Source organism: Lathyrus oleraceus, chromosome 6, assembly GCF_024323335.1.
Source record: "Lathyrus oleraceus cultivar Zhongwan6 chromosome 6, CAAS_Psat_ZW6_1.0, whole genome shotgun sequence".
In the NCBI taxonomy this organism is placed as follows: domain Eukaryota; kingdom Viridiplantae; phylum Streptophyta; class Magnoliopsida; order Fabales; family Fabaceae; genus Lathyrus; species Lathyrus oleraceus.
The window spans coordinates 417,538,576-417,556,387 of NC_066584.1; the positions used below are offsets into that span (position 1 = coordinate 417,538,576).

Below are 17,812 nucleotides of genomic sequence, written 5' to 3' on the forward strand. Positions count from 1 at the left end.
TTAAGAAAGGAACAATGTTTTCCATTCCTAACTTTCTTCCAATTTCTAAAACCCATAGAAATAAAGACAAGTGATTCGGGACGTCCACTTAATTTTTTGCTAAAAAGGTAACATGGTGAGCAATATGCGGCATCTTCATATGGTGAATATTCTAACCATGATGGAAATATGTTAAACCAAGTATGTTGAAACCTTCTCGGATGATCCTCGTTACCGGACAAAGGATAGTTTTCTAAATGAATTTGATATGGACCCCATTTTAGATAAGCTTTTCGTATTGCATCCACTTGATTTGGTGGATATTGCCAAATCAGAGGACGCTTTCCAGGATCGCGTTCCAAAGAATTTTCAAAACCATGATGCTCTTCAATTGTTGGATTCTCAAGAACTGTTTCAGATTCGGATGTCAGGATTATAATTTCTTCATCTCTCTCTTCTCTTTCAATTTCACATGCTTTCCTTTTGAAAAAAGAATCAATTTTCCTATTATTCATCTTTACTCTTCCTATAATATCATATCAAATCCAAAAATCAATTTAGAGAACATAAAAATTAAAAGAGAAAAAAATTAATAAACTTAATTAATCACCGTTAATCCGTTTTCAAATACCGTTAACTTCACTATTAGAAATTAGCAGCAACAATGATTAAATAAACCTTATTACTGTGTATAACTATATTTGTAAATGACAGTGTTATGAATTGGCTTAATAAACCTCATATAGATTATTTTAACACATCAAGAAAGAAGAACCCTAAAAATCTCAAAAACACAAATCAAGCAATCACTTTAATTTGTTACTTTTTATAAAAGAAGAATGAATAAAGTTTTTTACCTGTTAGATGCCGATCACTTTAATCTGTTTCGATTCCGGTGTCACCGTACCGGTAGCAAACCCATATGAGAAAGAAAGGAAAGGTATGAGCTTTTTACCTTATCTGTATTTTAACCTAACTTTGAATGAAAAAGAAAAAATAAAAATTAATTTTAATTTAAAATAAGGATGTTTTAGTAATTTAATATATATGAATTAAAAAAAAATTGAGGGGTGGCTGTGGCCTTCCCACGTCCCCCCTCAGTTCCGTCACTGCTAAAGAAGGAGTCATTTTCATAGTTATGGTGCTCACTTTTAAAATGAAGTATGTCTGCCTAGGACTAGAGCGTGGTACCAGTCCATAACGACTGAAGTCAAATCGATGTCCTATTAATGAAGTAAATTCAATGAAGCAACAACTAGTACCATAGAGAAGCGACCATAAACGGGATAGTCTTGACCAATTTAAAAGATCATTTAATGTAGTAAAAATAATTGAATTTTGGTTTTTTGATCAAGTAAGGGAAACTCAATAGAATTCATAATTGTCTCGATGTTTTGTTTAATTGTCTAAATATTCAAGAATTAAGATCATCCTAATGCTCCATTTCGTCATGCATAAACTAAACCAACAATTAGGATAAGTACTAAGACGAAGAAAATGTAAGAATACATATTCGAAACTATATAAATAATCTTATATTGAATTCGAATTCAATTTTTTTTTATATACAAATAGAATTCTAATTTTTATTTTGAATATAGAATATATATTTCATTTGTATTCTAATCTATTTCCTTCCTATTCATTCAAGTTATAAATAATATATCTATATCATGATCTCTTATTATAATACCTCGGATGCTAATGAAACTATTTTCGTGAAATTTAACTGCCTCAATTCTCGGGCTATTGCGAGAAAAATTTGAATTCCTTTTGGATTTCCTTCTTTATCAATGAGAACTTTTGCGTTATCACCATACTTTATTATTATATCATTACGACGTCTTAGTTCTTTACAAGTACATACAATTATAGCTCTGATGATTTGAGATCTCTCTAAAGATGAATTTGGCACTGGTTTTTTTATTACAGCAACAACAATGTCACCAATATAAGCATATCGTCGATTATTAGCTCTTATGATTCGAATACACATCAATTCACGCACTCCACTATTATTGGCTACATTTAAATAGGCTTGAGGTTGAATCATATCCTTTTTTCTTATCTTTGAGTCAAAAAGTTGAAGTAAAAAAATATTATATGTTAAAAAAAACAGAGAATTGCCTTTTTTCATACTAAAGACCTCTTTCGTTCTAATGATTATTTGAAAATAATGAATTGAGTTCGTATAGGCATTTTGGATGCCGCTATTGAAATCTCCTTTCTAGCGATATTTTCTGGGATCCCTCCCATTTCATAAAGTATTTTGTCGGGTTTAACGACAACTACCCAATATGCGGACGATCCTTTTTCCAAACCCATACGCATTTCAGTAGGTCTTGTTGTAACAGGTTTGTCAGGAAATATATGTACCCATATTTGTCCACCCCAGCGAACATTTTGTAACATTTCCCGTCGACCCGCTTCTAGTTGTCTAGATGTGATCCAAGCGGACTCAAGTGCCTGAAGAGCATATTTTCCGAAGCAAATTTTATTATTGCGAGAGACTTTTCCTTTCATTCTTCCTCTATGATGTTTGTGAAATCTCATTCTTTTTGGGTTATAGTTGATGATTATTTCTCAATTACATCTCTATTACAGAATCGTACATGAGATTTTTACCTCATACGGCTCCTCGCAAATAAATCGATTGAAAAATATTGATTCGATAAAAAATAAATAATTAAAATAATATACAATAAGATACATATGTTTAATAAAATAGAAAATGAAATAGAATATAATCGCGGGATTTTTTGACATTTAATAGAATCTATCGATCTACTATAAATTTTTGAGTCTTGCTTTGATATATAATGAAATATGTATTCTTATTTCGTTATATATCAAAGTAAGATCCTTATTTCGTTAGAAATTCGGAATAATCACACACTTTACTTTTTTTTGCACATGAGTCTTTAATTCTTCGATTCTTTGAACCTTAACCTTTCTTTTAATAAGCTTGAAAGTCCCATATAGATTATCACTTGAATCTGATCGGCTTTTTTTTTTAATCTTTAATCGTCTAATTCCATAGCCAGAGATATCGACATCGAATTCCAAGGATACATATATCGTGTTTAGTATATAATGCACGATACAATGTCGTATCATTTTATCTTCTTTTACATTCTTGGAATAAATTCTTAGTTGTACACACCAAATAGAATCATGACTTTGAGTTGAACCAAGTCTAAAACCAAGCGGATGTATTTTTTGCCCCATAACCCCTCACTGCTCTATATTAAATGATTTGTCTTATTTGTCTATTTTTTTATTAATCTATATCTTTCTTTTTTTCTGCTGCAAAATAAAACAATTCAAAAAAAATAGAATAAGATGCCCAACTCTATAAAACATAAATTCAATTATCATAACTCTTTCAATTTTTTAATATTATTAATATTAATTATCATTCACGCTTTGTTTATGTGGTGACTCGACACAAATTGAGTAATTTCTTAATTAATCATCATTAATGATGATTACTAATTCTACAAAATATAGGTCAACATTCATGTTGGTGATTAAGAACCACTCAATCATCAAATCAATGAAGGGTAACAATAGGTTAACAAAAATCATAATGACGATATCTATTATCATTTTTTGCAAAGCCTCTAAAATTTAGAGTAAGTGAAAATTCTCTCAATTTATGGCCTACCATACTATCTGTTATATAAAAAGATAAATGTTTCTTTCCATTATGGTTAGCAATGGTATGTTCAATCATTATAGGTATAATGGTAGATATTTTAGACCAAGCTTTTATTATTGTCTTTTCTCTTGTGTTAAGCTTCTTTATTTTTCTTAATAAATGATTAGCTACAAAAGGATTTTTTTCGTGTCATAGTTGTTAATTATTCCTCTTATAATTTGTTTAAAAAATGAATTTTTTCTCTTATATTTTATATTTCAAAATTTTAAAAATATAGAATCTCTAAAAAAAAGAAAATGATATAATCTCATAGTAAATTGCTTATTTCTTAAAGACGAAGAAATCAATATTTTAAAAACCGAATCAAAGATCGAGTCGGTGAAACTTTTGATTTAAGATTCAATTGATTCAATCGGTTAAATCTACAGTCGAACCGTTTATTAAAGAAACTAATAATATGAAACTAATATTCATAGATATGTCATACATAATCATATGTTCACTCACAACTTAATAAAATAAATATTTTAAAAATCAATTACAAACTTAATACAACAACAATATCAATAACACATATAATAACGCAATATAGTTGTATACTTAATTTCAATCTTCATTTAAGAAAGATTTGAACAAATTAAAAAATTACAATAAAATAAGTTAAACTAATTCAAATCAAAATTAAAATTATAGAAGATAATAACTAAAATAAAGTTCAAATATCTAAGAATACATAAATTAAATTAAATAAGATAGAATACCAAAAATAAAGAATACAATATACTTAATTAAAAAATCGAGTTGAACTACGACAAACAAGTCATAATTGACAACAATAAACAATATTGATTTGAACGATAATTAACATTGAGCTAGATATCATGATTATGTTTGAAAGAGACGACGTGATGATGATGGAGTGCAGTTGAAAGAAAAACTATAACGGTGTGACAAAACTTACAAATTTGTATGGTTGTAAAAAACATGTAATTCTTTTTTGTGATTGGGGAATGCATGTTAAGTTTTAATATTGACGACATATTAATTTTAAAAATAATAATTATAAAATGGTCAATTTGATGTATTTTTTTGAACCGGATGGTTTAACAAAACCGACTTCAATTCTTTGGTTCGAATGGTTTTAGACGGTTCAATCTGACTTTTCTGATTTTACTCCGGTTTTAACCCACTAATTCATCATCGGTTCTTGGTCCAACCGATTCGGTCCGCTTCTGGGACTGCAACTGATGCAACTGATTACTCCGGTTTATAACCTACAACTGATTCAGCTTCCGCTTCTGGGAGATCAAACGGAGCTCGATTAGTTTCTGCTAGACGAGAAATGAAGAACATAACCAATATAGGGAACAAGGGAATATCAGACCATATTTGCTTTTGCGCCATGACAATCTCACTCGAATTACGGGGACCTACACATATTAGTACAGTATACCGGGGTCCCTGGCCAGAACCACACGTGCAAGTTTCCCTGCATGTGGCTTGTCCGCGCTTTCTGAGGCGCTGCATGTGACTCAGCATGGGATAAGAGGGCGTCACGTCACACTTTCGTGTTTAGAGCATTGTCCGAGTGAATAGGCAACGCCTACCAAGCAAAGCTTTCTTGAAGAGGCTGGTTCCTTTTCGGCGCCCGCATTTTTTTTAGATGTAGGGGAAAGGCAAGCCCTAGAAAAGTCTGGCTCCCAGCTCAATCTCGGCCGACATCCAACTCTCGAGGGGGTGGGATCCTGGAGGTAACTACTCATTGCAGTCTTGTCCCAACCCAAGGCCGTTAAGGTTGGTGAGGAGCATGGTTTTGAGGGAGGGAAAATGTGGTTGACAAGCCACTTCGAGGAAGCGACTGGAGTGCTTTCATCAAATGATGCATATATTCCCACCCCAAGTGGTGGCCTGATTCGGCCTGGCCTGGTCGGGAAGAGATTCACATAAATACTTTTGCTGTCCGGGAATCTCTTTCTATGTTAGCTAGTGGGGGCAGGCTTTCCTATGATAGTCCCACTGCGGCCTCTGACCGTCCATTACGTCTCATCTGGATTTGGCTATACTTGTATATAGCCAACCATGTTAGCTTCACATGAGAGAGCCATTTTTTAAGGCTAAAAACTCATCAGTCAGCTCGGCCCCTTTCCTATTCAACTTTGTCGCCTATTAAGAGAATAGGTCTCGTTCAAGCGGCCCACCTTTATTAATCTATACCAGCTGCCCCACGCACCAATAGGAACGATTTCACCGCCCCTATCTAGATATGAAGCAGAACGCGACATCACCTACAGCCCTTTCCTCTGCCAGGGACTTCCACAAAATGAAAACGGGCGGCATCATCGTATGCTCGACATTGGTTGACCAAGTTTATATCCCGGAGTACTCTTATGGTCGATTTGTCACCCGACCTACTCAAAAATCTAAAGGCTTGACCCCGTCCCGTTTGGAGAATGACCCTTATGGCATGGCTTAGTCAGTTATTCTTGCAGTTCAGATAAGATTCGGACTGCCACTTCTCTGAAAGCAGGTTCTTGCCTTCCTCTTTCCTCCCTCCTTGGAGCTCGTCCATTCGTTAGGTGATCCCTTGCTCTCACGTTCGAGTGTTTGCTCATCATTTAGGTCGGTGAGTGAGATTTCTGCTCATTGCAGTCACCTCCGGGGTCTTCGCACCTGGATAGTACCAGGACCTTTGTGCCCCGGCCCTTGATCAGATAAATCCGCCCTTAAACCAAAAACTAAAATGAGCCTTGCGACGAGACGCGGACATCCCCCATGTTGCGGTTCCCTCCGGTCCGTTTCCGGGTTGGGTTAGGGGAACATCCGAGCGATTGCCTTCGTGGATCCAAACGCGCTCACAAGGCGCACAATAAGAATAAGACCAATAGACACTTCATAAGAGACCATTTGAGCTGCAGATCGTAATGCTCCTAGAAAGGCATATTTCGAATATAGAGGAGTTAAAGTTCCCAACAACGAGTTGATCATACCCTTCTTTGAACCGTACGAGCACGTCCTCTATAACCCCCCACCCCCCACCGCGCTTACGGCTCTATAACCCAACCCAACTTGCTCTGGCCCCGGGTCCTCCCTCGGTAAGCGGATCGTGGGAGCATGAGGGGGGCAATATCCGCTTTTGACTGATAGAAAGCATCTCAGCTGACCGAACCCGAAAAGAATAACTTTATGGCATTTTGTACACTTTAGTGTAGGCACCTTCTTTAAACGTGCCAAGTTGTGGAAGAGAGGTGACAGGGGAATCAATGCTCTCAGCTGAAACGAGGCTTGAAGCCTTCGAAAAACCTTTATGCTCTTTTCTTCCTATCGAGTGGCGTCAACCGGACTGAAAAATAGAATAGCTGATCGAGCTCTTTGGTATGTGGCTAACCTTTTTAAATGGAGTTGTTCTTGCTACTCCCATAAACTAAATAAATTGGGTGGGTAGTAGGATAAGGACTCTTATCATACAACTCTTTTTCTTGCTCTTCTGGTGTCCTTTTATTATCTCTTGGCCCGTTGCGCCTATTTGACCAATGAGAGTCCAGACTGGAGCTCGTCTGACTCATTCATTCTTCCATTCGTCAGTATCGTCAAAGCAACTGAACTCAATCCCGATGACTACCAGTGTCGATTGGCATTCCTCTTCTATATACACTACAGATGTGACCATGATTCTATCTTGGTGAGAGTGTCGTGACTTGAAGCTGCACGGAGACCATTTCCTTTTCTTGCTCTCGTGTTGGATGTCATCTCGGTATATCGGTCGGTTTAAGATGAATCTGGGGGAGGGATAAATCCTCCATTGGTCATTGACCTTTGATTCTCTTCTCTGAACAGCTCTTAGATTGAGTTGAATCCGCTTCTCTTCCGTATTCCTCAGCTCGACTTTCTGTTGCCGAAGTTGTCTTGAGGCCCTTAACCTTAATATGGCTTGCTCCTTCTTCTCGTCCACTCGGGAACGAAGCCTTCTCTCTTCTCTAGTAAAATAGCCTTAATATATATATATATATATATATATATATATATATATATATATATATATATATATATATATATATATATATATATATATATATATATATATATATATATATACTACATATATTATTATATATTATCATGATCTCCATCACTGAAGCCTAGTAAAATAACCTTAATATATACATATATTATCATGATCTCGGAAACACGTTTACAAAACCTTCGTATCGAAATCTACAAAGAGACCATCCGATTGATCCAGACGAACAACCAAGATCATATCCATACGATTTTGCATTTCTGTACAAATATAATATGTTTCCTTATTCTAAGTGTTTATTCTATTAGGGGTAATCAAGAACTCATTATTCTTAACTCTTGGGTTCAAGAATTTCTATATAATTTAAGTGACACAATCAAAGCTTTTTCTATTCTTTTCTTAATTGAGTTCTGTGTAGGATACCATTCGACTGATGGTTGGGAACTAATGATTGGGTATGTGTATAAAGATTTTGGATTTATTCCGAATGATCATATTATATCTTTTCTTGTTTCTATTTTGCCAGCCATTTTAGATACAATTTTTAAATACTGGATTTTTCGTTATTTAAATCGTGTATCTCCGTCGCTTGTATTGATTTATGATTCAATTCCATTCCAGGAATGACTGAATTGGAATTGAAAAAAAAAAACAAATTATATTTGAAATTTGGAATCGTATGGATATGATCCAGTTGCGTCGGCTAAATTCCAAATTTCACTTGAAGCCATTTTTTTTTAGCTAGCTATTATTATATAATTAATTATAAAAAAAATGTAGGTAATATCCAACGAAGGGTTTGGGAGAGAGATCAGATTTGGCCGACGCAACTGGAATCACCTCCACTTATTGAGAGCGCTGCTCTATAAAGCCAACGTTAACCTGAACACTTCAGGTCAATACACCCTAAGCCTACAGTCCGAATTATTTCAAAACCAATCTTAGGGCTCTCTCTTTAAACGCTGCTTCGACCAAATTGACATCACGCTCAATCCAATCGTGGATAGCTTCCTACACTTTAATACCCCCACTTGGGTAACAAGCACGCGTTACCATGCCCGGTACCTCAACGTCCCTCACTGCTTATATATAAACCCTTGGAAGAGTTTTAGATCAATCGATGTGGGACTTGTATCGATTTTATCGCATGTACATACCACAAGTATCTTCAAAAAGGTGACTGATACCATACACGTCACACAATAGAGACTTCATCAGTAAGTATAAAAATAAATAGAGGAAAGAAATTCCATATTTATCTTGGTACATATTTAGATAAAACTTACTAAAATAAACCTAACGCAAAACTTACAACTTAATTGGCAACAACAATAAATGTGCTTCACCCGAATGAAAACTAATCTAATTAATTTTGTAGCAATACAATTTAATTACATCAATCCAATCCTATTTGCCATAGTATTTGGCCTGAATGTATATATTTACATGAATATGATGATGATCAATTCTCAATAAATCATGCTTCATACTATGGCACGTAGGATTGGATTGTTTATAGGGGCATTGAATCCAATAATTTGACAACCTCTTCCATTTGGGGTCTATTTTTCTGTAACTCATTAGTGCACATACAAGCAATGTGTACATACTCCCTAACACTCTCCTCCTTCAACCCTTCTTCTCTTGGAATATTTACATCCAGCATCTCCATTTCAGTGTTCCGTTCCTTCATCTTCCTGGCCCAATTAACAAGCCCAATATCGGTTCCTTCTAATTTCACTGACAAATTGGGCCTGTGGCCCGCCATAGTTTCAATCATCAACACTCCAAAACTATACACATCTACTTTCGGGTATGCTACATTAGACCCTTGCCAATACTCAGGGGGCATGTAACCAGTAGTACCCGCCACCTGCGTTGACACGTGCGAATGTGATTTATCCATCCTACGTGCGAGCCCGAAATCAGCTATATAGGCCTGAAAATCAGAGTCCAGCAACACATTGCTAGCTTTGATGTCACGGTGAATAATGGGCTTTTCTAGCCCGTGTAAATAGCAAAGCCCGTGAGCAACGCCTCGCATGATGTTGACTCTTGTTTCCCAAGGCAAAGGAGAACGAATTAGATCGATTGAAGTTGATACGTTGTCGTTTTGGCGAGTAGAGGAAGAAGATTCGTGAAGCCACTGATCGAGGTTTCCTTTTTCGATGAACTCGTAAACGAGTAACCGTTCAGGTCCTGAGGCCCAGTAACCGATGATCTTGACGATGTTTTGGTGACGAAGCTTGCTTAGGGTTTCCATCTCCGCCGCGAATTCGCGAAAGCCTTGGAAGGCGTCGGGGGATAGTTTTTTTACAGCGACGATTGCGCCGTTGGAGAGACGAGCTTTGTAGACGAGACCGAAGCTGCCGTCGCCGACGATGAGGTTTGGGGAGAAGTCATTTGTGGCGCGGGAGAGTTCTTCCATGGAGATCTTGAGATTGGGGTCTTCTGACCAGCTGGCGTCCACCGGGAGGGAGTTTGAGCTGGTAGGATAATGATTTGGGTTTCGAAGTGGTCGGGTTCGAATCTGGTTATTGCGGCGGGATTGGGTGGTTTTGCGGTGCTGACAGACGAGTATGATGGCGGCGAATATGATTGTGACGACGATGAAGCTGCCTATGGCAGCCAGGAGAGCTTCGGTGACGTGATCCATAAAAGCAAAGAGAAAAAGTGAAATGATTGAGAGAAAGAAAAAAAGGGCATGAATGGAAATGAATTGAATTGAATGGTGTAATTTAAGTGGAAAGAATAAGAGATGGTTTCGTGGAAGGTGATATTTGTGAGAGAGTTGACCTGACTGGTCAACTGATTTTGTTTGCATCTCTAGACTAAATCATCCATACTCTGTTATGTTTCTTTTATAAAAAAATATTTAAAAAAACTTGACTGGAAGAGGGAATGGGTGAATTTCCCTGTAAGTACTGATAGAATTTCATGAAAGTGACAAAATTACAAGTAGCATAACAAAAAAGGATTTGTAACTAGCAATAACATGTCAAAATTATACTGTAATGAACAAGATTATGATTTGTTGTCTCAAAGTTGTCCATATGTTATGTAAATCGTCGATTACAGATTAGATTAGATTAGATTAGGGTGAAATGTGATAGGAATTTCAATCACTCAAAAGCTTATTTTTGTTTTCGTTATCTACTTCGGTTGCTTTTGCTGGACCAGGTGCCTTTTGAGCAGTACAAGCAACATTTTTAACAATTGATGAGTAAAGATCAAACTCCGCTTTCAGTTTTAGACAGCATGCCTGAATCCACTTCTCGGCTACGGTTGTAGATACACTGTCTTGGGTATCCCTCTCGTGTTCTTCAATGGCAGGCCGTATTTCGTTGTATAAAGAATCAAGAGTGTCTGTGGCGTTGTCTTTTCTTTTCTACATGGAAAGTCTTCAAATGTGAGATGAACATAAACCAGACATGGAGATATATAAATGACATTCACATGCTCCATATAATGAAATGACAATGAAGCATTTTCAGATTAAGCAACAACGATGGTGATTTCTGACATATCCAAGCTATGCCTGATAATTAAATTAATTTGGTTATAATGTTACAATTGATGTTCTGTTATTTGTGACAGTTAAGGGTATAATGATGTGTGCCTTATGCAGAAATTGTGACAGATAAGGTAAAATTATGTATTCATTATGCAGAAATTGTAACAGGTCTATGTTCCTACAAATTACTCTTTCTTCCCATATTATAAGTCCCTTTAGAAATGATAATAAAGGTCCTCCATATTGACCTAATGAAATGATAACTACATTTTATAAACATCTTTTTTGAAAGTACTGAGTTAAGATACCAAGGTAAAGATGATTTAGTTCACTAGTAACATAATTTAAAGCTAGGTGGTGATATTCAGCAATAGGCACTTAATAGAAATAGATATGAACATCATACCTCATAATCTAAGATCTCTTCTTGTGCTTCCTTTGATGCTAAAAGGCCAGCTGCATACTTTGCATCAACTTTCTTCTGGATGCGATTTTTAAACTTTCCCCCACTCTGCGCCTTTGATCTTTTGGTAGAGATGGACCTAGGTCCAATGCGATAGTTTCTTCCTGCAGTGTTACTTCGAATGCGTGATATCATTGCGTTCTTTTGTGGAAGGTCGTGTCCAGTATCTTGGGAGTACAACTTCATGTCCTCGCTTACTATTTCAGTTTTAATTTTTTGAACATCTAAATCCTTAAACTCAACTGAATCGACTGGTTGAACATTAAAAGCAGTGGCCTCTGATAGTTCCTCAACTTTAAGTATAATATCCATGGATTGTTCACTTTGTTCATCAGCATTTGACATCGGTTCATCCTCCGCAGAGTCATATAAAGGAATTTTCTCAATTGAGTATCTATAGTCAACAAAATAAACAAAAACTTATAAACCGAGATATCACAAAAAATAGGAACTGAAGTAACCATGCAAAAACGACCAAGTAAAATTAGAATAAAGCTTGGTATCTCGGATAAAGAGGAAGGAAAGAGATTAATTAGAAGACTTTGAATTTCTTTTATGTTTGATACAATGATCTGATACAAAAAGACTAAGCACAAAAATGGGGTCATATTCAATCAAGCACAGGTTCCTGCGCAAGGATTTCATCATTGTGGGGTCTAGGAGTGGGGAAGGATGGAGATAGACAAAGATATCCAAGTTGTGTCTGTAACAGATAAAATGAAAGCTGCCTTTTAGGGATGAATACATCCCAGAAAAAAATAAATTATAAATTACCTGTCATCATCATCTTCCCATAGATAAGTATCCTCCTGCTCAGATTTTTCCCAACATGAGGAAGAATAGATGATTAAAACCAATAATAATCAATGAAAAAGAGAATGAAATGAAAAAGGGGGGTAAAAGCAAATACAAAAGCCGAACATGGATGCTGCAAGCTATTTTCAATTATAACAACTGCTCTTTTTCACATTATAAAAATAACTCCGGCATGCATTCCACTGTATCTAAACTTGCATAATTAAATCAAATAGAAGAGCCTGCCTCTCTATTTATCAACACTAAAATTTTCGTTTTTCATTATGGATTAATTTCAACAGTAAAAAATCAAATAAATTAAAAAAACCTAGTCATCATCTTTCAAGCTATTGGTGGATCTTAAAAACCCACGGTCTACAACAATCCACACCATGCCCGTGCATTTGAAAGGTTTAGCCAATAAAAAAGATCATTAAATTTGCATTCAAGCACTTCGACTTTTATAGGTTACTAGTACCACTGGTTAAAACTCACTTGAAAACCACGAGATTTTGCTCCAAGGAATCCAGAACATTTGAGTGCACCACAGAGGCAGCGAACCTTTGCACCTCCAAACCATTCAAAATTATAGTCATATGCCAATTCAGTTCCAATAGGAATATCATGCCTTGCGAATATACCAACTCTTATTTCGCCCATGACATTCCATTTTCTTGTTTCACAATTTGGTTGACTGCAAATATAAAAGCGTTCAGTTGATGCCAAACCTTGGGCAGTGGGAAACAGAAGGATAACAAAGCAGGTCTACAATATTTGCATATATAAGCAGGTCCACTTCACTTAATCATAGCATTTTTGTTTTAAGTGATTACCAGGAATGATTAATAAATCTGGCAATGCTTCCCTTTCTAGTTGCATCGATGGATTCAGACGCATTAAGAGAAATGATATATGCATCCTTAAGACCTGCAAAAGCAAACAAAAGTTTGATTAAAAGAGTTAAATACTAGTAATCAGATAGAAACTTTGATTTTATTGACATTTGACCTTGAGTTTCATATGTATGGGATCTGCGTTTGGCTTCTTTACATGATATTACTTCTCCACAGTATTCAATGACAAACTGTCCTGCCTGCATGAAATAAATAAATAAAAGAGTGGCACTACTGCAATAAAAAAATTACTAGAAAAATAGCCATATTAAGGCAGAAAATTCAATGACATTCATCAATTTTAGAAAGTTCCTTTTCTCTAAATTTCACAGGAATTCGTAATATGATTACCTTAATGTCCTCATCAGCCAAAAGACCCCACCCTCGGCCTTCAGTTTTAAATAACTTTGTTTTTGCATACTCACACTTTTGAAATTTCTGCAGGCAGCAGATATGGGACATGAATATATTTAATCTAGAAAAGAGAGAAAGAAAATGAGAAATTTTCAAAAGGTTGTACAGAGAAACCGAACTGTAACTACCAACTGCAAGTTACTAACTAGTTCATTGATAACTGAATGTCAGTTATGCCAGCTAACTTAACCTAATAGAAACCTTTCTTGGTACCAACAGTTAAATACTCTTTCAGAATATATCATATTTGAATTGATTTAAGCTTGTAAGCTTCAACATGCAATGCAAAGCAAAGTTTAAGTAGGTGAAAGGTTGAAAAAACATATGCAATGAGAATATGAAATGAAAAAACTCAAGACAGGCAAACTTGAATGCTACTGAGAAACTTATAGGACAAAATAACTGTGGAAAGCAGAATATAAATATGCAACAAATTATGACAAGTTCCCTCGGAGACGCAGGTTAAAACAAATAGTGATAACTAATAACTTCTCTCAATCAACTTTCAATTACCTGCAGGATGGTTATGGTAAGAAAGATAAAAATATATCATTAAACAGAAACCCACCATTAACTCACCTGATTTTTACAGAGGATGCCACAAGGGCAATGACCAGGGGTGCATTCAGTGCTGGTTAATACATTTAGACACCCATCTGCACAGGCACTGTAAGGGTCATCTTCATTATACCTGCATTCACATACAGCAATATCCTCCTCCTTCTGCTTCTTATGCCTGACAAGAAATAAAGTGAAGTGCAAATGCATCACTATACTTGTTAGACATTAATTTATATTGGATACAATAAAGCAAATTATTGGAAAACTTTCATGAATTACTGGTATTCATTTTATACTTTTAAAAAAATAGGAATAATATGTCAACATTTTATTAAAAAACAAATGGCGATATGAAAACAACTATGGCAGAAGTTGATCAGGATATTAACTATTTGGATAGAACAATACTGAAGCAATATTGAAGCAACAAATTTATTAAGAAAGATCTCAAGATAACAAATAGGGGGAAAAATGGGAATAAGAACAACATTGAAGCAACAAATTTAATAAGAAAGATCTAGAGATTAACGATTTGAATAGAAGCATGGTCCTAAGTAAAACACTATGGCGGAAGTTGATCCATGTAGCCAACCCCACTTAGTGAGATAAGAGTTGGTTGTTGTTATTGTTGTACCATTCCATTCACTTCCACTACAACTTCCAAATAATGAAATGAAAACTTTTCTCCGTGCCAGTGTTAAATATCCATACAAATATATACGGCAGAGCTCCTTTCATTCTATCCAACTCAAACTCACTACAAAATATCCCACAAGGCCGAAGTCAGCTGCATTTTCTAGAGAGTTTACTCTTTATGGCTATTATAAACAAGAAAATTTAGAGAGCCTGTTAACTCAATTAAAAGCTAAAAAACCGAAATTTCAGCACAAACAATTAGTTGTATTTGTCCTATAAAAATGTAGAATTCTCCAAAGTGGTTTCACCATAGATCAAGCCTAAGTGAGGGGAAATTGATAGCCCATAAGAAAGATGGTGCTAACTTTATAAAGCTATCCTGATGGTCCTACAAAGAGTTTGCTGCATCTACCTTCTCTACAAACATATATGAGCTTATAAGGACTTTTAGCATTTCGCAGAACAATAGCGGTTTGTCCAAATTCCACTTTACTACCGCAGTATTGCGGCTATTTAACAATGCTGAATAAACCTAACCTTATAATTACCACAAAAAAGGAAGATGGATTGAATGACCTAAATCATAATCAGCTGGCATTGAAATATACTGTAACCAGTTAACCACTAAAAATGGAGTTGAAAACAAACACGTAGTAAGAAAATTACTAACCTTCGCATGAAAAAATCATTCTGATTTATGTGAATGAATTGAGGCAAACCTTCAGGATGAGTATCCTTCAAATCAATGAAGAACTTGTTAGAACTTGACTCAAAGATGAACAAAAGATTGCAATAAAGAGGAAAAGGAAATTACCATATGAATAACCTGAGAAAGTGAAGGATAGGGCTAGATTCGCCGCCGGTGAGAAAAGGTCCGAAACGGGTAATGATCGAAGCAATTTCAAAGGAGAAATTGATTTCCGGTAGAAACTAAACCACTGCGTTTGTAACTGTAGTGACTGCGGCACTTTCCTCACTTCGCTTTAATTAGTTCAAATTCTAACTTCTACGGACCAAAATATCCAGTTTTCTGGTTCTTTGGAAGAAAGTAATGGAGACCCAATTTGGTCATATTAACACAAAGAACACAATTTTTTTAGACGAAGAATGAACCCCTATATTTTGATCATTGTGGTTAATTATGCTGATTTGTATTTTTAAAATGAAAAATGATATTTTGACATCATAAATAAAATAACTTAATCCCAGCACCGTTAAAAATGAACAATTATTCCTAACAATAAAAAAAGAATGTAAATTATTTTAGATTTAGATTTTTTAATTTTTTATAAATTCAGGTGGTTGAAAAAGATGGATTAAAATTAATTTTAAATATATAATTATTAGAATTATAGGTAATTTGGTCTTTAGAAAAATCAAATATATTCAAAACACCGTGAGATTAGTATAATCAGAAATCTTTCACGATTGAGAGTCGTTAGAAAGTGTATCCGAATAAGATTTAGTTTATGTTTTGGGTTTGATTAAAGGATATTAAAATCGGCTCAATTCATAGATTCAATTCAGCAAAAAGCATTTCACTCATTAACGAATAGGTGAACTTTCACTTTGCCATATCGCATAAGAGCATGGTTTTCTCCCTCATCTTTAACGTTGATCACATCCAACGTCATTTGCACTCCATGTCGGGTGTGAATGGTTTTTTTAGAAAATGGAGGGCAAGGCCCAAAGGAAAACAAAATTAAACAACAAAAACATTGGGGACTGCAAGCCCAAAGTTGTCCCTAACAAGAAGACCTACAATATCATCTGGATACTCATGGTAAATCTGCAGGCCGAGATCGTGGTGTAAGCTCATATTAGTCATAACATCTTCGTATTGATTGGTCTCTCTATGCACATGCTTTATGATGACCTCCTAATTATCATCCTCTCTCTTTATTTTGGTGTATAATGTCACTTTCTTCCTTGATGATTGGTTTTCTGGATTTCACCATCTCCGAAATTATCTAGTTATACGTTTGAAGCTTGATTTTCTCGCAACCACTTCGCATAGCAAATCTGAGACCCTAAAGAACACCTCATAACTCATCAACCGGACTACTACAAAGGTCAATGTTCTTGGAGAATTCTCAAATCCAAATGCATGAATAGTCCCTAATAAGGCCCTCACAACCAGCCTTCCCATTTTTCTTAGTAGTTCCATCAACACTGCTCACTCTCCAACCCTCCTGAGGCGGCATCCAACTAATATGATGCAAGATTTGACATCTGACATTGAAACACTTATAAGGCTTGATGCTCATGTTGTAATGCATCGTCCGAGTTCTGATATCATTCACCATCACTATGGGCATGCCATAGTTCCCGTCATAGAGTTTCTTGTTCCTCCAAAACCAAAGTGAATGGCAAGTTGTTGCCCACATCGACTTCCAATCTTCTATCATATAGCTCTGAGTGAGGTCAAGGTATTCTCCTCATTCACACTTGTAATAGTTATATGTCTCACAATACTTACTTGAGCGTTAGAGTGTTAACTTTGTAGGTACGCATCCCCTATATGATCATCAGAGACATAATCATCGTACTAGAAGTCTTATTATGGTGGTCTTCTTCAAATTTTCATCTACTCATGTTCTGGTACGGAATAACGGTGTCGTCTGTAGGAATTATCTTCTGATTCTCACGAATTCTTCACTAATATTCTTCAATCTTCATTGTTACGCCTCTGCGTCCATTTTCTGGTACCGTTCTGACAATTGTAACCGTTTCGCAAACACTTTTTCTGATATTTTCTTCGATGGTCAATTCTAAAGCAACTTGTAATCGTAACACCATTGTCTGATCAACGATTCCATCCTCCACAACAATGTTTCACTAGTTATCGCTCCAGTCAATGTAAATCCTCCAGAACACC

At 35.7% G+C, this 17,812-nt stretch overlaps 2 protein-coding genes and 1 pseudogene across 3 annotated transcripts; all 3 read right to left on the bottom strand.

Annotated features, from left to right (window-relative positions):
- The window catches only part of LOC127091130 (NAD(P)H-quinone oxidoreductase subunit K, chloroplastic-like), a 75,984-nt pseudogene extending 74,518 nt beyond the window's left edge, over window positions 1-1,466 (bottom strand).
- A 7,002-nt stretch (window positions 1,467-8,468) lies between these two features.
- LOC127091132 (phytosulfokine receptor 2) lies at window positions 8,469-10,482 on the bottom strand. The gene has a single exon (XM_051029691.1). It carries the CDS (start codon window positions 10,480-10,482, stop codon window positions 9,172-9,174), a length of 1,311 nt encoding a protein of 436 aa, XP_050885648.1. The 3' UTR covers window positions 8,469-9,171.
- Window positions 10,483-10,635: 153 nt separating this feature from the next.
- Window positions 10,636-16,057, bottom strand: LOC127091131 (histone-lysine N-methyltransferase ASHH1). 2 transcript variants are annotated; one of them, XM_051029690.1, is made up of 10 exons: window positions 15,749-16,057; window positions 15,605-15,669; window positions 14,317-14,473; window positions 13,675-13,761; window positions 13,439-13,523; window positions 13,264-13,357; window positions 12,926-13,124; window positions 12,410-12,444; window positions 11,579-12,029; window positions 10,636-11,041 (listed from the first exon to the last, which is right to left on the bottom strand). In XM_051029690.1, exons 1-10 carry the CDS (start codon window positions 15,749-15,751, stop codon window positions 11,015-11,017), a joined length of 1,203 nt encoding a protein of 400 aa, XP_050885647.1. In that variant the 5' UTR covers window positions 15,752-16,057; the 3' UTR covers window positions 10,636-11,014. The 2 variants fall into 2 exon arrangements, with proteins under 2 accessions (XP_050885647.1, XP_050885646.1); XM_051029689.1 differs by having other exon boundaries at window positions 10,636-11,046; window positions 15,749-16,055.
- Window positions 16,058-17,812: the final 1,755 nt, after the last annotated feature.